Source organism: Heloderma suspectum, chromosome 14 (assembly GCF_057233095.1).
Source record: "Heloderma suspectum isolate Gila_16-S chromosome 14, 16-S_ref, whole genome shotgun sequence".
In the NCBI taxonomy this organism is placed as follows: Eukaryota; Metazoa; Chordata; class Lepidosauria; order Squamata; family Helodermatidae; genus Heloderma; species Heloderma suspectum.
In genome coordinates, this window is record NC_139471.1 from 6362501 (window position 1) to 6383157 (window position 20657).

The 20657-nt window shown below is 46.1% G+C and overlaps 1 protein-coding gene across 1 annotated transcript in view; it reads right to left on the reverse strand.

The window, feature by feature from the left end:
* Positions 1-15058, reverse strand: part of BARHL1 (BarH like homeobox 1) — a 27426-nt gene extending 12368 nt beyond the window's left edge. The window contains exons 1-2 of the mRNA XM_084821447.1: positions 14596-15058; positions 5855-6077 (exon numbers count right to left, since the gene is read on the reverse strand). Coding sequence (XP_084677573.1) covers positions 5855-6077; positions 14596-15058 — 686 coding nt within the window. The remainder of the gene's footprint in view (positions 1-5854; positions 6078-14595) is intronic.
* Between the last annotated feature and the right edge of the window lie 5599 nt (positions 15059-20657).

Consider the following 20657-nt stretch of genomic DNA (forward strand, 5'->3'; position numbering starts at 1 on the left):
GGCTGCTTCCACCCCACCCCACCAGCTTTCTTGATTTCAGCAGCCTCGCTTAAGAGGAAACAAAACACTTTTTCTTCTCGCTGTTGTCACTGTTAAACCGCGGAGAGGTGGAAATCCCCGCCTGATGCGCTGTGAATCACCAGGAGATCTCCTGGTCCGTGCAGATCGATTTTTTTCTGCCCACCCCCAGTCTAGAGGTGGGAAGCATCAACATCACTGCTGCCCGAGCCACATGCATGGGGCGGGGTCTTTTTTTTTTTAGCCCTCATTTCCTCTCCTTATGCTAGATGATGATTTACCGAGTGAGGATAGCTGCGGGATGGCGATGATACACAGCAACAGTTTATTCCCAGTGGGTTGGATCCAAAGCCATGCTTGCGGGAGACCCACCGAAATCAACGGGGCTGAAGTTTGTTCCGACCCACTGGCCCCACTGATTTCAGTACGTCTGCTCTTAGCATGGCTAAGTCTGGATCCAAGCCCTTGTAAAACAGCAGCAGCAACTTGATTGTTACTGCTATGATTTGCCAGCATCATCCCGCCTTTCTGCCTGACCTCTTCCTGACCACAGCTGTCACGTTATTGTTTTAACAACAATAGGGTGATGACAGCTGTGCTGAGGAAGAGGACAGGCAAGGAGGCATTAATAATAATAATAATAATAATAATAATAATAATAATAGCTGTGCTGAGGAAGAGGACAGGCAAAAGGTATTATTGTTGTTGTTGTTGTTGTTGTTGTTATTATTATTATTATTATTATTATTATTATTATTTTGCAATGGGCTTGATCCAGACTTAGCCATGCTTAGAGCAGAGCAGTGAAATCAGTGGGGCAAGCGTGCCATGGTTCACGTAAGCCCCACTGATTTCAGCCGGTCTCCTTTAAGCATGGCTGAGTCTGGATGCAGCCCGTGGCTTTCACGCTCCTTTTTAGAGGCAGTCGCGGGAGCAGACCCAGGCTGTTGTCCCAGGAGCTTTCAGTCTCCCCTGTAGCAGCCCCCGGAGGCGAGGAGAGAGACGAGTGGGGATAAACGCAGCTATGAGGAGGTTTGCTTCTTCTCCTCCCCCTCGCCCCCTCCCCCATGTGGGATAAGGATTAAGGGGTGAGCCACAGGCCCCCTCCGAAAAAGGTGGCTCTTGAGCCAGGCCCAGCGGAATTCAACTCCCGTGTAAGTGCCGGGGGGGGGGTGCGCGTGTGTCGCTCTGCAGCCAGAGGGCCCCTCCCGCTGGGTTAGGGTCTCTGGCAGCCAGAGAGCGTCGCGTTCACACGTTCAGCTGCCAGCCATCACGTGACGCCCATGCGCGTGTGAACGGACCATTTCTTCTCTATTTACCGGCATTTTAGTCGCGTTCAGAAAGGTGACAGCTTTGACGGCCTTCTGTGAGTTTCAGCAAACGCTTGTTGTGGCGAAGTTTTTTAAAAAAAGGAATGGGGGAAATCTGTCCCCAAGCGTGGGGAGGGGGAGGAGTGGGAGCAAAGGAGGAAATCACACCCCTTTGGAGGGCAAGAGGCTCTCTCGATCAGCCAGAACCTCCCTCACCCCCGTTTTGGGGGGTTAGTTAGGCTGCAATCCTTTACTTTCTTACCTGGGACGAAGTCCCACTGAATTCAGTGTGGATTGCTTCCGTGTAGAGAGGTCTAGGAGAGAACTGTTCCAATGCAAGCCGCCTAGACGTGTCTACTCAGAAGCAAGTCCCACTGCTTTCAGTGGGGCTTACTCCTGGGCAAGTATGTGTGTGCAGGATCGCGGCCTTCTAGTGCTGCAATCTTATGTATAAGTATTGGGAGGGGGGGAACGTAAGTTCCATTGAATGCAATGGGGCTTACTTTCAAGTAAACATATGGACAGGATCTGATTCTCTCTGGCTTTGTCATCCTATCAGATCTGGACCGATTCCTGGGCTTGACAAAGCCCGTGCGTCCTGCTGATCAGCGGTGGGTAGCCTGGGGCAAAAGCCAGCATAAATCCTACTTGGAGTAAACCCAGTGAAATGAGTGGGACTTCAGTTAATCACGACTAACTTAAGTTCCATTTATTTCAAAAGGTCTACTCTAAGTAGGACTTATGTTGGATTTTGCCCCTGGTGCCCTGCAGAGGTTTCAGACTACAATTCCCATCAGCACCAGCTAGCATGGCCAAGGGAATTATGGGGGTTGTAGTCCAAAACACTTGAAGGGTACCAAGGTGCCTGACCCTACTGTAGTGACATTTTGAGCAACTGAAAATTTGTTTTGACCATCCCCCTGCCTTTGATACCAACATCCTCTGCTTTATATCCTCTGATTTAAAAGTCTCCCCCTCCCATGCCCACGCCCCACTCAGAAGTGTGTGTGTGTGGATACCTGCTGAAAGCCCCTGTTTTACACAACTCTTAAAGATGCAGGAGCCCTGCTTGCTTTGGCATCTGGCCACGCTATACTCTACACATGGTCAGAGGCATTCTCATTCCCCACTACTACTTTACATGCTCCTTGGTTCAGTCATAGCCCTAAAAAACAATAAACTTTGGGGACCGAGCCCTGGCTGAAATTAAGCCATGTTTGCATGTAGGAGTTTGCTACCCTTAAAAAAAAGAAAGAAACTAAAATAGAATCTGCCCCTGTTCCTCTGCTTTTGCCAACAGCCTAGCAGAAATTCTTGGGGAAAGCTTCACCTGGTATGTCAGGCTTCAGTTAAAGGCACAGGAGTGAAAAGAAAAGTTGGCAATCCTTTGTGAATGTTTACAGACTTCGTTCAGAGTGAGTATTGCAAATCTGAGTTGCAAATTTATTTATTTATTTGATTTATATCCCGCCTTTCCACCCAAAAATGATGCTCCAGGCAGCTAACAATCATAAGACCAAGATGAAAACAAAAACTTAATTCAAACAATAATTCAAACCAAAGGAATGAAAAGCACCATTAATAAACACAACCACAAAAGAAAGACATTCATGTGTACGTTGGTGTGTCCAGCAGCCTGATATTATGGGAAAGAAAGGAGAAAGGTTTTATTTTGAGATGAAATGTGGCAGGGGTGTGTGTGTGTGAGGTTGGACAGACTGGGATACTTTCCTTGTCCCTCGATCATTTCTAACACCTGGGGAATCATTAGAGTATATTGCAGCCTTACCCAAGCTAGGGCTCTCCAGATGTTTTGGACCACAATTCCCAGAATCCCCTAGCCAGCTGGCTGCAGGATTGTGGAATCTATAGTCCAACACGGCTGGGGATGCTGGTGTATAGCATAGGGGTGGCGATGTGCACAGTTCTAATTAATGTCATTAACTGTGCAATCCTATGCATGTTTAGACAGAAAAAAGTCCTACAACTCCCAGCATGCAGATGTGGGCTGTGTGTGTGTGTGTGTGGACACACACACACAACCAGACATAGGTACTCATCGGAGACCCAGAACTATCTGCAACTTTCCACTAACTCGGGTTTGCCAGAACGTAATGTGTGGAATGGTCTATTGAGACTAGTCAGTGAGCCAGTGTGGTGTAGTGGTTGGAATGCTGGACTGGGAGTCAGGAGATCCAGGTTCGAGTCCCCTCTCAGCAATTGAGGCTCCCTGGGTGACTTTGGGCCAGTCATAGACTCTCAGCCCAACCCACCTCACAGGGTTGTTGTAGTGAGGATAAAATGGAGAGGAATTGTGTACAGGAGAGAAATCAGGTGACAATGTTTGCGCATGCATGCATATATGTCTGGTAGTTGAAACAACTGAACAGGATCCCGGGTGATACTTGAATACTGAGGACGCTGGTTCGCCCACGTCAAGCAAGGAAAAAAGCAGGAGTGGTTTGTCTGGATCTGGCCATTTGAGACAGTGGAGGCTGGTGGCTCCAATGTCAGTGTGTGCGTGTGGGGGTGAATCCGCTCTGGGTGTCAGTCAAAACTCTACAGGAGCTCCATAGCTTCTTTAGAGTTCTGGCTGGTTCTGACTGAAACCCAGAGCGGATGCACTTCCCGACCGACATCGGAGCCACCAGCCTTCACTGATTCCAGATATGTGCATGTTTGGGTTTCACATAATATAGTGCGAGTGGATACACATGGAAACCAGTAGCTTTAAATTCCCCAGCAGAGCAAGCAGGGTTGTGGTGTGTTTGTGTGTGATCTAGAGTGGGAAAATTCAGAGGAGGAAAGGGTTAAATAGCCCCTCCCCCCCAGTGGTGTTTTCCGAACAAACTCTGTGCTTTCTGAACAAACCCTAAATTGGAGGGGGTGGGAATATAGGAGATCCAATCCTACACGCGCGCGCGCGCGCACGCACACACACACACACACACACACACAGAATAGTTTGGTGCCCTAAAAGGGTTAAAAAACACCAAATAAGCGAAAGAGGTTAGATCTTTCTGTAGAGACCTTAAGAGGCCCCCTTCACACATTACATTGTACAGGTCCACCATAAAATATCACATGTGAATGCACCGAACAGGTGTCTGTTGCAGAGGCACTCTGCTGGGCGTCCTGTTTTGTTTCAGGTCCCTGTTAAGGGGGCATGTGGGTTTGCCTTTGCATACTATTGAGTGAAAGGAGGCCCCTTTTGAGTTTCCCGGTCATTGCAAGGGAATTATTAAGTACTCCTCGACCTAGTTAACGAGAAAGATTTTTCTGTTCTGCTTGAGATGAGGCCCTCTTATGTCTTATCTGAAACGCTGAAAAGACATTTGTAACCAGCTTTGCTGTATATACGAGATGTCATTTCTGTGTGGAGGATCATCCTACTTAAACATTTACATAGTGCCTTTTAAGGGTTCAAACGCCTTCACGTGATGAAGAGTCCTGTATAACCAGAAAGCTTGCCTCCTGTTTCTGCAATATCTCTGAAGAGTTCTGTGAAATGTAAAAGCTTACATAGTGTCATACCTACAGGGAATGCTAGCATCCATATTAGTGTAATGCCTTTATTAGGCCAACTCAAAAGCCCCCCCCCCCAAATGTGCAAGCTGCTGGGATCTCCAGATCTCTTCATCTGAATATCTTTAAAAGCTTGCACTTTTTGTGTGTGTGTGTGTGGGGATAACGTTTGATGGCTTAATAAAACTAGTACACTAACATAGATTTTGGGAATCTTCTAATGACCAACACAGCAACCGTTGCATTGTTTCTGACCTACATTGAAGTTGGCTACATTAAAAATAAGATGTTTGCACACAATATGCTGTCCTGCCTTTTGTTATACTCCTCCATAAACTAGGCTACTCCACTTGAACAGAATCCGAAGGAGTTCTCCTCTTCCTTCTTGTCTGTATCCTTGTGTCTCCGCCTGTCTGTTAGCCACGGGACAGTACGATGTCTACTCAGAAGTAAGCCCCAGTGAGTCCAATGCAATTCAATGCATATGTAAGTGCATATAGGATTTATTTATCTATGTATTGGTTAATATAATCAAATATGTATTAATGTATGTATTAATAATACTTATATTCTGCTTCATATAATCAAATCTCTAAGGATTTATGTATTTATTAATAGTACCTATATACACCACTTAATATAATAATACCTCTAAGGATTGGAGCCTTAACTATCTCATTCTGATTCAGGCTGTTGTTGTTGACTCGCTTTCTGTCCACTGTAGCAATGTGATGTTGGTGAGACACAGTGTATTTTGTGGCAAAACGAAAATGAGGAGAATAGATAATAGTTGTGAACAACTACCTGGGAGTTATCGCTTCCCCTTTCCACCCCCCCCCCCAAGGCAGACTGAAGTCGCCCTTCACCCCCATGCAGATGTAAAGAGCTGAGCCGCAGGAACATCCCTGTTTCCTAAGCGGCGCTGATGGATTGGGCAATCATTAATCCGACTCCGGGGTAATTAATCCGAAGTAGGGGATAGGGAGGACGCCCTCGTTTACCTTCTGTTCTGGTACCACGTCTTCACTTGGGTGTCGGTGAGGTTGAGGGAGGCGGCCAGTTCCATCCTGTCCTGCACACTCAAGTATTTCTGCCTCTCGAAACTCCGCTCCAGCTGCGCCAGCTGGTGATCCGTGAAGGCCGTTCGAGCTTTTCGGGGTTTCTTCAGCCGCACCGGGGGACTCTCCCTGGAGCTGGAAATCTCTCTGTCCCCTTCTTCTTTCACTGAAAGAGAGAGAGGAGGTGCCATGATCACCGCCGGCAGCCACAGAAAGAACAGCCCCTTGCGGGGAGATGTGGGCTCGGGGAGACCAGAAGCCACGGCGATGGGCGCAAGCAAGCCACGGCGCGTTTCTCCTGCTGCGTACTAGGTACACCTTTCCCTGGGGAGGCTAGCCAGAGTCCAACGCCTGTTTACTCCGAACGAACGTCCCTCGAATCTCATGGGTCTTCCTTCCCAGTAAATTGCACATTCAGCCCCATCCTTCCTATGTTTCCACGGAAGTAAGTCCCACTGTCTGTGCTCAAGAAGGCTTGCACCGGGGCGAGGGTGCTACGCCCTTATACACACAGTCAAGGGGAGCTTCGTTAGGCCTATCTGTAAACCCAGTTAAGAAGACTGCCTGAGTGGATTTAAGGCAATTGACTTTCATGAGGACTAGTAGCTTAAATTGCAATTAGCCTCTAGGATATGGGGGCAGGGGGTGGTGTATTTGCCTTCAGTAGTTTGAGTCCCTTTTAAAATTACAGTTATGGCAATATACCGAGGGATACTAAATCACGCACGCGCACACACAGACTGTGATATGGCATATTATATCCAGTTTGAACAATCCAAAAGCTAACCCTTTCAGTGGAAGAGAGTTACGCATTAAAAGAGTTTTATTTATTTAATAAATAAATTTCTACCCTGCCTTTTAGGGTAAACTCTAAAATAAAAGGGACGTTTAAGTGCTTAACTTTGATTGGATCCTGTCCAAAATGTCCTTACTGTAGAATGTATAAATACTTATTTACCATTCTTGAGGCATAGGGAGATCCAACCTCGGAAGACAGTCTTACAAACTTTTTTCTTATAACCCCCCCTGCCCCCCCCTGCGCACAATTAGACTGTGGGAGACACCATATGAATTTATATCGTTCTTCAAAATAATATAAATGTGATCTTAGAAAGATAAATGCAAATACTTAGCGTGTTTGATAAGAATTCCAACCAAGGCTGCGATCCTATCCACGCTTACTTGAGAGTAAGTCTTATTGAATTCTACAATCCTATCCCTATTTACCTGGAAGTAAGCCCCATTGAATTCAATGAAACTTCCTTCTGAGTAGATACGTACTCAATTCATTTCCTTAGGACTGCTGACATTGACCCGATCCTCCTGTCTGCTTACTCAGAAGTCTCTCTAGGATCGCACTGTTATTTCTGAGTAAACATGGGGGAGGATCAGGGCCATACGTGTCAAAAGCCCTAAAAAAAACTATTGGATTTCTTCAACATAATATAGAATAAAACGAAGCAAGGTGTACTGGGTCTGTTAGAAAAAAAAAAGCCAAAATTCACCATCAGGCAATAGCTGTGTTAGGACCAATACATATATATATAAAACTCTACCCAAGCTTTCTAGATCTCTTCATGGGGCAAAAAGTTAAAAAAGGAAGTTGGGGGGGGCAGGGAAGAGGAGGGGAAAAAAGACTCTGACCATGCAAACTTTATGACTTTATGAACCTCAAATCAGGGTGTGTGTTTCACTCTTGCTCTCTTTTGTAACAACCTGAGGAAGAGATCTGGAGATCTCGAAAGCTTACTCACAGTTTTCTGCATGTTTGCTCCTGATGTCTGTCCCTGTGTTTTGGAATAATGTATATGAATGTAATCTTCAAAGCGTTACAATATATATAAAAATCCCGGGGACTCAACATCAGCAACATAAACCACACATTCTTCAGAGGAAATCCATACTCATGGGGTTTATTCAGGCTATCCATGGGGTTTACTCATGAGTAAATGTAGGCGTGCAGCCCAGAAGAGGAGGGTGGCCTGCAACCACCCTGGAGGCACCCTTATCTGGGAGTAGACCCCTGTGTAAACATGCACGAAACGGATCAAGGGCAAATTGGGGGAAGGGAAGTCATAGTTCTACAAAGGGTTTCTAAAATTAGGGGGTCCAGGCACTGGATTCTGCTTCTGCCTCCCCCAGTCCTCTAAGTGTGAACTCAATTCTACGAATTCGGATTAAGCAAGGATTTGTTCTTTGCCCTAGAGATCAGTTTCCAGGGTTCTTCCAACTGACCCCTGTGACCTCCTGAACGAATAAATAAATGCATAAATTCGAATTGAGGAATGCTAAATCTATACAAAGACAGGATCCTTTTGGTAGCCTGGGCAGAAGAACCAAAAGATTCCCTCTCCTGTGGCAACAAGTACAGTAATAAAGGAAATAACTGACATTTAGTGCTTTTTACATTTATTTTTCTTTCTTTCTTTGGTAGGGGAAAGGTACCAATAAACGAAGGCCCTTCCATCAGCCCATACAGAAGAGACGTTTGTGGCAGGTGATGTGATCCAGGAGTTTTAAGCCCTTTACTCCTTCCAGATAAAAAACCCACTGTAAAGCCACCAACTTGATTCCTTTGCATGATTACTTGGAAGTTAAATCAGGCCTACTGAATTCTGTCAGGCTTACTCCAGAGTAAGTGTAATGGTCTGTTGGATCTCACCCAGCTGTGTGTATATAGAGAGAGCTGTCTAGCCTGAAGCATCTTTACTCAGAATTAAGTTCCACTGAATTCACTGGGATTGATTCCCTAGCAAGGCCAAAGACTCCTATACATATTTACATGGGAGTAAGCCCTCTTGAACTCAAGGGGGCTTACTTTGAAGTAGTCATCCATAGGATCGCATGTTAGGGGGTTTTCTGTCATTCCACAGCAGGTTTTCCTGTGTCCTCCAAGGACTTTAAAAAATGCTAATTTTCTTCCATTTTCCCCTTTGGTTTGTTGGGGTTTGGAGACTTTCCCTCCCTTGATTGACACCAAAGTTTTCAATCATAGTAAATGAATGTATTTCAAGAGGAGAAAACCATGGATATTTTAGATTTTGTTGTTGTATAGGAATTACTTTTAGAAAGGCATTTGTGGTCTCAAACCCATCTGCTGAGAAAGAAATTCCCAACCCACCAAAGCTGAAGCAAAAGTCAAGTCAAATTTTTAAAAAGAAAATTATCATCCCGTTTGTATCCTGCCCAGCCTCCAAGGAACTGAGTGTGACACCGAATTTTTCTTCACAACAACCCTGCCAGGTAGGTTAGGCAAGGTGTCAGTCAGAGACCTAATCAAGGATTCGAACTCGCATCTCCCCAGTGGAAATGTCCAATCCACCACACACCAACAACATGATGCACTTTCTCCATAGTATATCGCTGATCTTTTCCAAAGGGAGAAACAACAAAAGCAGACAACTTTGCTCTAAGGAGAGACCCTTGATTATTATTAGTTTAAAAGCCGTTAAAAGAAAAAGATTTTCGGGTTTAATTTAAAAAAGAAAGAAAGAAAAAGACACACATCCTTCCCAAGGGTGCTGCTGGAGAAGAAATGTTTTTTTTCTCCCAATAACCCTCAAAATATTTTTTTTGCGGGGGGGGGGAATGGAACTTTCATTATTGGAGGGGAAACCATTTTGATTATTTGATTTCAGCACTGAGACCACATCTCTTCGGGGTACTTTAAGGACTAGTAGCCAACAAAATTCAGGAAGAGTCCGGGTGGAATAGCTGCAGTTAAGTAGCAAGGAAGATTAATCTTCTGCTTCTCAATCTCTCCCCCCTCCCCCAATTTTCTTAGTATGATAACAGCCGGACAAGTTCCCACGGGCTACACATGTGAAGTGGTTTGAAACTGGTTTAATCGCGAGGCTTCCAGGAAGCATGAATGGATAGATAGATTTCCTTTCCTGAGAACTGCATTTTCAAGACCCTGCCGGCCGTTTCCCCGTTCAACCCGGATTGAAACCGGTTTATATTTGATTCAAATTTTGATTAGGCTGAATAGACCGATCCCCTGGGAGAATTTCGTCGCTTGTGTAAAGAGGGGGCGAAAACCCCCAACCCCTAAGATCCTCTGGGGTTTCTCTTCTGTGATCCCCCCCCCCCACCTTTATCTCTGTCTTTAAAGGGATATAAGAAGCAAGCTTCGGTTTATATAAATTGGCCGCATTAGGTTTTTTATTTTATTTTTTTAAAATAGGGGTTTATGGTAAATTTCATTGTGGAAGGCTTTAGAAGCGACAAGACTCATCCTCCACGCGAGTTGATTCCTCTCTGTTGGAAGACAATAATCCACTTAATTGAGCCACCAGGGAGGCGGGCAACCCTTCAACCAGAAACGGAGTCCAAAGGCGGCGGAATATCTCTTAAACATGAGACGCTCCTTCGTCCAAGGGAGGGGACACTAACGCCGAGGATGCCCTAACCCCCCTCCCCTTGTAAGAAAAAAAAGCGGGTGGTGGTGGTCGTAGAATTATTGGCCTGTGACCTCTGCAGAAATGTGGAAAAAGAGCTTGCTTTAAAAACAAAACACAAACAAAAAGCCAGTGCTTTTCATTAGGGCTTTGATGGCCCAGATCTTAAGCTGGGGAAGTTGGGGGCTGCGGGTAAGATGCAGGGGGGGGGGAGTTAAGGGATCGGGCAGATGAGAGAGGGGGTGATCCTGGCAAAGGAGAGGCGAGGGGGAGGAAAATAGAATCGAGAGGTCGAGGTTGGCAAATTGGAGAAAGAGCCAGGATGGAATGTGTATGTGGGGGGGGAGTTCCTCCGAGAGAGAGAGAGAGATCAAAGGAGTGAAGACAGGGGGAAAAGGAGGGGGGAGAAAAAGAGAAAAGAAAATGAAATGGAAAGAAAAGAAAAGAAAAGACTGAAGGAAGGAAGGAAGGAAGAAGGAAGGGAGGAGTCAGAAAAAGAAAGATGGAGAAAAAGATAAAAGGAAGGGGAGAAAAAGGAAAGCAGAGAGAGAAGGGGAAAAAGAAAGCGAAAAAGACAAATCAGATGGAAAGATAAGACTAAATGGGGGAAGGAAGGAAGGAAGGAAAGAAAGAAAAAAGACAAATCAGATAAGGTTGAATAAGAGAAAAGAAGGAAGGAAAGAAAGGACAAAAAAGGAGGAAAGGAGAGAGAAGGAGGAGAAGAAGAAAGAGAGAGGAAGGAAGTTTGGAGGAGAGAAAAATGAAGGAAGGAGAGAAAGGGAAAGCAAAAGGAAGAACCATGGAAAGAAAAGCTCCAGGATGAGTATAAGAGATCATTTATGTGGTTCTCCCTTTATCCATTCTAGTTTACAACAACAAAATAGCAAGACATTTAAAGCCAAAGTAAAGTCCTTTTTAGAGCTGATAGCCAACCCAGGCGCGCGGGCTGGGGGGCTGGGGGAGGGTAGTGAATGTAAAGATAAAAATTAAACTTCTATGTCTTCTTCCTTAGCAGCGGACAGGACAGAAATTTCGATCTACCTTCAGACTTCTTTATGTTTAGGTTTGGATGCAGGAAAGAGCTTGAAGGACGAGGAATCCCCGGCGGAGGGTCTTCGCCTTTTCTCCACACCCAACATCTCATGTTAAGAAGGGACGCGCCCCCAAAAGTGGATACAAGAGAGAGGATGGGGCAATTTGGTAGCGGTGCCTGCCTCTTATAACCTGAACCTGGATGGTCCTTCAGTCTATTTCGTTTTCAGATGTTGCTTTAAAATTAAATTAAAGCCGAGATCCCAAGCACCCTTTACTTGGGGAGTAAGCACCAACTGACAGGTTGGGCATCGCTTCGGAGTAGCCATGCAGGGGACCAGGTTGTAGTCCTCTGTACACTTACTTGGGAGTCAACTTCATTGAACACAGTAGGACTTACATCCGAGTAAACATATGCCTAGGGATTGCGATACACTTTTCGTCAGCGGTGTCTGAGTTTTAGGAAGCGGGGATCAGGAATCAGCGATGTAGTGTGTCTAAACAGAGAGGAAAGGAAGCGATGCTATCTGGGTTTCTTTTCCATTCTGTCAGTTTCTCCTCGGACGAAACCTGCATCTTCTTGCAAAATCCTGCTCTCTCCCTGGGAGGTAACCTTCGTTTTGGGGAGCCCGATCCACTGGGCATGTTAACTGGGAAGCAAGGCTCCTAGTCCTTGCTTTCAACTGGGCTTACTCCCGGGGAAACTGTGCCTAGGGCTGCAACCTTGCACTGAATGCGGTTTAGTTAGTTTCAGCTCCGATTTCAGGGCAATTGTGGCTTAGCAAAGCAACTGTGTGTTAACACGGCGAGTTCTATCGATCAAGAGAAGGTATATATGATTCTACAAAGCCTCATCTCTGTATGTTTTTGCTTGGTCTTGGAGGGAAGTACGGTGTAGGGGGAGAGGAGGAGGAGGAAGGGATGCTAAACATTTCAGAAACAGTTTGTTTTTCATCTTGGTTGTATTTCTCCGCTGGGCTGGCCAGGGCTTCCCGTTCATTATCAGCTCTTGTAAACAGCATTTCAGTTTGCTCATTCTTTGGACTGAGACGTCAAAACCGAACCAAAACAAAGGCGAGTGATCATCCAAGAGAGAGAACCCACCAGACACACAAGGTAAAAATAAAATCGAATAGAAATCTTGGGAAGTTGAGTTTTAAACCAGGACCACAGAGGCCCCATAATTTGAATCAATTAAAACATATATATTTATTCGTTCAGGGATTCCTGACTCCTTATATTTCCAACATGCCACCACCATCTATGCAAAGCAAGTAACCAAGCAAACAATTATAATCCATTTCTCAGTTATACACAAGGCAATTATGCATACTTATTTGCGACTAAGCGACATTGAAAGACAGAATTACTTTCGAGTAAAAACAGGCATACGATTTCTCTGCAAATACTCTTCGGTAAGCTCTATTGAAATCTGATCCCACACTGTTTTTTACTCGGAATTTATTCCCCCCTAATTTCTCAATGGAGCTTACTCGCAAGTAAGCGGGTATATAGGATCACGCTTCCTTGGTAAAACAAAATGAAAACTTTACTCAACAAAAACTCAACATGCCTTCAAGGTTATTTGGCGCTAACCTCTGAGTAAACATGACCAGGATCGGGTCTGAGATCTCCTGAAAAGGCAGTTTGCTGCCAGGCTGAATGACAAGATGTAGCTATTGCTTTTAAAAATGGCATGGAATTTTTCATTTTGGGTATTGTGTGAGTAGAAAATTATATTATTTTATATTAAGGTTACATTTTTCAAGGTGTATACACACACACACACACACACACATATGAAAAAAAAAATACCATCTTTTCCCAGCCAACTTTTGAAATAAATGGTGAAGATTTTTTCTTTGGTGTCTCTAGGAATGCTTAATTTTGAAGACACTGCCAGCCTGCACTATCTATGTTTTTCTTAGCCGATACTCCAAGATTGTCCCTGGTTCCTGCTCAGACCTATCCAAACATTCCTGGTCCCATGTATGTTGTACTGGAAGGTCAATGACACGTTATTAGGAGCTTCCCCGTTAGAAAGTTTTCCAGGGAGAAGGGCAGACTCAAGGGGAAACCACCAATCATTTAGGGAATGATTAGAAATGATAGGAAATCAAATATCACCGAAGCAGTCTAAGCTTCTGTCTGGAAGGGAATGTATTGTGAATGTGATCTACTTGACAACTTGAATTGATTGCTTTGTCCAAAGCAACTAAACAATTGTAGTAATACGGGTAATTCCATATCTCCTCTGTCTTCCAATAAACCCCATGTATATGTGGGATGTTGGTGATGCCTTTTCTCTAGCTTTATTTACTATAAAACAGAAGACAAATAAAATTTTCCTTGATGATGGTAGAAAACTCAATAGGTTTGTGTGTGTGTGGGCGGGGGGGGGGGACCAGTTTAAAACTCACAACGGGGTAAATTCCGCAGATGTGAACATGCTAATGAAGATGTTTTCCTGCAGGCTAGGGGCATTAAAAAAAACCAGGAAAGAAAATCTAGTATCGAATTCTCATCCCAACCAACACTGAAATTTCAGTCTGAACATTCCCAAATCATTTTTGTTTGTTTGTTACTGATTCCTGGGGGCGGGGATCACTAGAACCTCCCATTTTTCTAGTAGAACCTGGAGGTATACAAATTAGTTTGAAGATAAGTTTTTAAATGGAAAACAAAAGGGGGAACCCAATCTAGGCCAGCCAAGTTTTATCCTGTTCCTCTCCCTCTCCTTTTCTTTCCACCTACGAAAAAGAAAACCGCCTTTTGGTACCTCCAGACTTAGAGGCAGTATATTTCTGAGTACTAGATGTTTGGGGGGGAAAACAAGAAGGAAGACTTCATGCCCTGCTTGTAGGCTTGCAGGAACCATATGACTGGTCCCTGTCAGAAACAACTGATCTCTATTTGTATATATATATTTTTGTGGCATTCCTTCAGTGCAAGAAATAAAGGTTTAGAAGTGGAGAGAGAGAGGAGGAGACAGTGGAGGCTGGTGGCTGTGAATCTGCTCTGGGTTTCAGTCAGAACCAGTCAAAACTCTTAAGAAGCTATCCACGGTGCTGAATTCTAGCTCTAAAATAGGTCCAGCATCTTGGATAGCTTCTTTGGAGTTCTGACTGGTTCTGATTGAAACCCAGAGTGGATTCACTGCCCAACTGACCTCAGAGCCACCAGCTTCCACTGGAAGGAGAACAGGTGAAGCGTGTGAGCAGTTGGTCCAGAGCGAACAGAAATGCGCCCTACCTTTGTATTCCGAATCTGAAGACGAATTACTGCTGCTCTTGTCCAGCTTCTCTCGAAAATCCTCGCCTGCCTTACAGGGGATTCGAACCTGCGGCTCTTGTGCGCTCTGTCCATTGGTGCTGGAATAAGGTGCACAGGCGGCCAAAGGTTTGCAATCGGCCAAAATGTCCCTGATTAAGAAGGAGGAAGTCACCGTTCTGGATTGGGAAGGGGCCGAGATCTGTCCCCCTTGAAGGTGAGCCTCCAGCCCCACGGCCGCCACGCCTTGTCTCTGGGCTACCGCCTCCAAGCAGTCCCTCCCGGGCGAGTGAGGCGACGGGCAGCCGCTGCTGATCTCCGAGCGGGGGCTGAGTTCCAACGGGGACCGGCCTTCGCCCATGAGCGAGTCCCCTTTGGGCACGGCCGGGCTCCCGGCTCGATGGGACAGGATAGAATCGATCCCAAATCCGTTGGCACCTTCCATGTCGTTTAGGGTGACATTGGCCGGGCGTCCGGATCAAGCGAGGGGGAAGCGAGGGTGCGGATCCAAGCGAAGGGAATTGCTTAACCACAATTCCTGGTCAGCATTTAAGATCCAAGGCGCTGTCCCTCTTGGCTATCAGCGTCCAGGCTAGCTACAGGCAAAAGGGGAAGGAAAGAAGGAAGCAAGGACAAGAAAAGGGAAAAGAAAAGAAAGACAAGAGGCAGAGGCGGGATGGAGAAAGTCAAACTTTGCTTGGGGACAAAAACAGCAACAGCGAGATCCTAAGTATGTTTACTCGAGAGAAAGCTCCACTGAGTACAATGAGGTTTACGCCCAAGTAAGCGTGCCGAGGATTGCAGTTTAATTTGATCTGACACCCCCCACCCCTTCACCGCCACTCTCCACCCAGAGACTGTCTCTAACACGAATAGGAAAAGGACCCAAACAAACGTAAAAACGAACCCGCAAACTTTCAACGACTTCATGACAATAACGGAAAGAAGAATCGGCGCCCGCGGGGCAGGCGAGAGGCAGGAATTTCAGAAGAAAAGCCGAGTACTTCTTTGGGGAAGGGAGGCTGCAGGGGAACTGCTCAGCACCGCGGACAGCGCACGCGACCCTGTTCCAGGTCCGGCTCTCCGCGCAAAAGGACAACGGCCCGGCGGGGGAAGGAACCGCGAAGGGCAACGCCGGAGCCTGGACGGGCCGGCGGGGGATGGACATTTCAGCACCTTCGAAAGCGCCCAGGAAGGCGGCTTGGGATCGCAGCGCCGCCGCCGCCGCCTCCCATGGCCGAGGTCTTCCCAAGAAGCTTCCCAGCAAGTTCTCCTGACGCTGCCGGCGAAGCTGGAACACCGCGGCGGCGGCTCAGCACCAAGGACAGCTCAGTACTCCCCGCTCCGCCCGCGGAGACTTTCCCCTTTCTAAAAATCAGCACACGCGCGCGCGCACCCCTCAACTTGTGTCGCTTGAGTTTGGGATTTCTTCTTCTTCCTCCTCACCTATCTTTTTCCCCTTTCCTTTCCTTTCATTTTTTTTTTTTTTAACCAAGATCCCAAGTCCACGTGTCCCACAGCTACCCTCCTGATTGGTCAGCCAGCTTTTAGGGTGATGTCACACGCACGAACTAGGGAAACTTGATCTTTCCTCGGTTTGATTAAAAGAGACACTGAATTAATTACAGCCCAGATCCAACTGTTAACAGGCAATTTCCACCCTGTTTCCTATCATTACGCCACTGATGAAGTTCTAAATGGGGTTATTAGCAATCTGGGGACGGGCGGGGGAGAGAAAAAGATCTAGTCTGCGTGTGTGTGTGTGAACTCGGGTGCATTTTTAAACGAGTTATTTTTGGTTCACAATTAGCTGAATCATTCTCCCATTATCAAACTACTGAAAGTTATTTTTGGTTAATCGTTACAGGGTGAGTTTTCTGTATTAAATAAAAGATTAATTATTCAAAGGCCAGGCAAGCCATTTTTTAACAGTTAATCTCTTTGAAATCGTTCTAGAAGGAAGCTTTTCTTCCTTTCGTTTTTTCCTTCTCTCTCTCTCTCTTTTTCTTTTTTTTCACAAAAGTCTATTTGTCGCCTTTAAAAAAAGTTTCCCCTTGCCTTAGCAAAACACTGATTTCTATAATTGAGGCAGTCGAAATTTCCCCAAATTCGAAAGATCAAGCTAGTAGAATCACTTTAGTGATTATTCTTTAAAAAGAAAAAAACAACGACAGGCAAATGTCATACAGCCCTGCAACGCTCCTATACGTGCAACAATCCAATACGTGAGACTTACTTCTGAGTAGGCATCTATAGGATGGCACTGGAAGTTGCATAGGATCACTATAATCTTGTACCTTCTTACCTGAGAGTAAGCTCTATTGAACTCAATGGGATTTACTTCTGAGTAGACACGTGTAGGATTGCACTGTTAGTTGTTATTTTGTAATCAGTAGGGGTGCCTATCAGGGTTTTGTGTAAGAATTAAATTTACACACACTTAACACTTACTTGGGAGTAAACCCCATAGAATTCTGTGAGATTTACTTCAAGTAAACATGCATAAGATTGGGCTGTGAGTAACATATAGACTTGGGGTGGAGGGAAATGGATGGATTGGGAAGATAATACTTAAGGAAAACCCCAGCAAATCATTATTTTGACTCTAAATTCGAACTTGTGAAAACAGCCTCCAACTAGTCAAGGCGAATAACATATACAAGCAATGGCAAACGATGCATTTCTTTCCTGTGTCCATACATTTCTTGGAGATATATCCCATTGGATCAGGGAGAATTTACATCCAAGTAACACCCGGCGCCCCCCCGCCCACCCAATCTTAAACACGTGGTAGATTTTGGAAAGTTAAAAGTCCCAGAGACTTCAAGGGGACTTGTTTCTAACGAAGGGCGAACACAGCGGTAGCACCTCCAGGACAAGGGACCGATCTGTAGGCGTGATTGGCTCTGAGGGTTCAAAAGATCGCACGCCAGGCTGTTTGGACTTCGACGTGAGTTCACTGGAGAACAACAGGGTTTACTTTAAAGTGAAGGCTAAGAAGAGAAGGATCGAGTCGAGTTGACAGAGGATACGAATAACAGCACCAACACAGAGGCTGTATTTGGTTTGGGGTTGTTTACATCCCTTCTTAAACCGAATTTAAGGAGATCCAAGAAAATAATCTCCAATCCATCCCTTTTCTTGCAGGATCCAAGACCTCCACCCTCAAACGCCCAGGAATTAACCATCTTCCGGGGCGCCGGGGACTCTCCACTCTCTATTCCATCAGGAGAAGGAGAGTCGCTTGCTCTCTGTATTTTCTCAGTCTCTCCTTTTTCTCTAAATGGAGAGAAAAATAAACGAAAATATGGCGCAGGAAAGCCCCAAAGGTGGAGGTTTATTCTGATTTTCTTCGGCCTTCTCCCCGATTCAGCAGAACCATTTCCACAAAGATCCCTTCAGGGGAGAAACCCCCACATCCGATTGTTCCTTTGACCGCCAGATTCTCTCAAAGTATTATATGCAGTCATACACAAGCGCTCACACACATATAAAAATTCCAAAGATACCCACACTCAAGGAACAGAAAATGACATCTTTAATATATTTCTAAGAAGATCGGACTATAATAACAATAATAAAAATAATAATCCAATATATATCTACATCTTTGAAAAAAACGCACCAAATAATTCGACTTAAGTGAAATTGACAAGATCCAAGGAGGAGTTACCAACGTTTCAAAGGACTCGTCTGTCTGTCTCTCTTTTTATAATGATAATCTATTTTGCTTCTGGCCTACAGCCTGATCCTACGCACGTTTTTCTCGGAAGTAACTCTCTCCCCGAGTGTTCTGGTGTTTACTTCCGAATTGTGCAAATCTCCCAACCTCTCGCATCTCCAGACCGATCCTAATTGAATTCACACTGAAGTAAGTCCCACAGATTCGAATGGCACTTTCTTCCCAGGCTGCTGCAAACTTCGAATGGCGGCTGCTGAACTTGCAAAGACTCAGGACCCAAACAGACAGGACTTGAAATCTATATCTAGCAGTTACGTCTCTCTCTCTCGCCCCCCCCTTTTAAAGTTTAGATCCGGACCTTAAAAGCCGCCCCCAACCCCCACGGTAAAGTTCTGATCCGGATGCCCCCCCTCCCCGCGCTTCCTCTAGACTACAAATGAAAAAAAGAAAAGAAAAAGAAAAGCGAAGCTGCTAGATTCAGATTTAAACTCACGTTTGTTTGGGCCTTACCTCTGAGTAAACACGCCTAGGATCGCGCTATTCTTACACGGGCTCGGAACTACAGTCTTGGGCCCCGATCCTCACCGTGGATTTCTATGGAATTTATATCCTGGTAAGTTTCTTTCTCTCTCTCTCGCCCTCTCTCTTTCCTTTCTTCCTCTCCTCTCAATTTTTCTTCTCTCTCTCTCTCCTCTCCTCCCCTGCCTCCTTTTCGAGGTTTTCCCTTTGCCCGAGCAGCTTGTAAGCGAGCGCCAGGGCGACTCTCTCTGCGGGAGTTGGGCTGCCTCGCTAGAGGAGACCTAGGCCGGTTGCAAGCTGTCGGAGGAGGGTGGGGGGAGGAGAGAGTGAGAGAGAAACAGACCAATTACTCCCAACTGATGAATCGTTTGGAAGTTTCTGATCGGACTTTTTCCCTTGTAGCGCCCCATCTCTCCCCCCCCCTCGCTTTTTCGGATGAGGTGGGTGGCTGAGAGCTTGAGAGGAGGAGGTTCCTACATTCCCGGCTGAATCGGGGCCTCCCGAACCCCCACCCCGCGTGGAAAACCACCTCGCGATCTAGCCACGGTCCACAAAGACACGCCCTGTGAAAGTGACCAGGTTTCATTCCGTTGCGAAGTGTGATCCATTCCAGGCCATTTCGCGGGGGCTGCATTTAATGGTCACCCCCACCCTCCAGTCGCCTGTAACCCTGCTGGTTGCAAGTGAATCCCGTTACTCGCTTTGGAGGGCAGGAGGGGATCCCACAGTCCCGGAGAAGGAGGCTCCAGTGCTGAAACGGCCATTTCTTCATTTGGGATGTGTCCTTGCTTGCTTACGAAACCAGTGTGTTGTAGTGGTCAGAGTGCTGGACTCGGCCATGGCCATGAAGCTCCCTGGGTGACTTCGGGCCAGTCCTGACTCTCAGCCTGACCTACCTCACAGGGTTGTTGTGAGGATGAAATGGGGAGGAGGAGCATGTACGCCAACCTGGGTTCCTTGCAAGAGGGAAAACTGTGGGATATAAATGTAGTAGGAATCAACCATTAAATGCTCTGGAACGTGAGAAATGTTATCCAGGTCTCTCCCCACCCCCCGTCCAATGGAAGCTGATGGCTCCGATGTCAGCGCTCTGGGTTTCAGCCAGAACCCGTCAGAACTCTAAAGGAGCTATCCAAGGTGACGTCGGAGTCACCAGCCTCCACTGCCCAATTATTGTCTTTCTTCGGAAGAATCGTCCTGGTTGGGAGGGGAGGCCAGGGAGCTCTGGCCAGGAGAACAGACCAGCTCTAGTCTTCCAGCCAAAGGACTTTCCTCGTCTCGTGTGACCCTTTCCAAAGGGGTCGCCGTGTCTGTTGCAGCAAAAGCAGCAAAAAAACCCTCTTGTGGCCATCTTCAAGACAGGCACATCTATCCTGGCAGAAGCTTTCCTCGACTATCGCGCAGTTCGTGCCAGACGACACATCTTGTGACAAGTGATTCCCCCGCCCGCCGCCGCCGCCGCCGCCGCTTTCGGCCACCACAGCCTCCTAATGGCATTTTTGCAAATAGAATAAAATAAAATGCTTAAAAGAGATGGCCACATTTCGCTTAATCCGCCCCCCGAACAATCATTGATCTGAAGTTAAACTTATCGCTGTTTGACTGAGCATATTTAATCATTATTGTACATCTGCTGTCTTTCCCTGTGCGCGTGTCGTTTAAAAAAGAGAAAAAGCGATTTAAGTTTAGAAAAACAACCACCTTTAACCCCCACCCGCCCACTCCATAAAACTAATGATCTGAATGTCAGGAGACAGAAATTACCACTTTGTCCCCGCTGCTACCTCTGCACTGTCAATTAAGAAAGTCCCCTGCCCCCCCAGGAACTTACAGTGATGTGTCT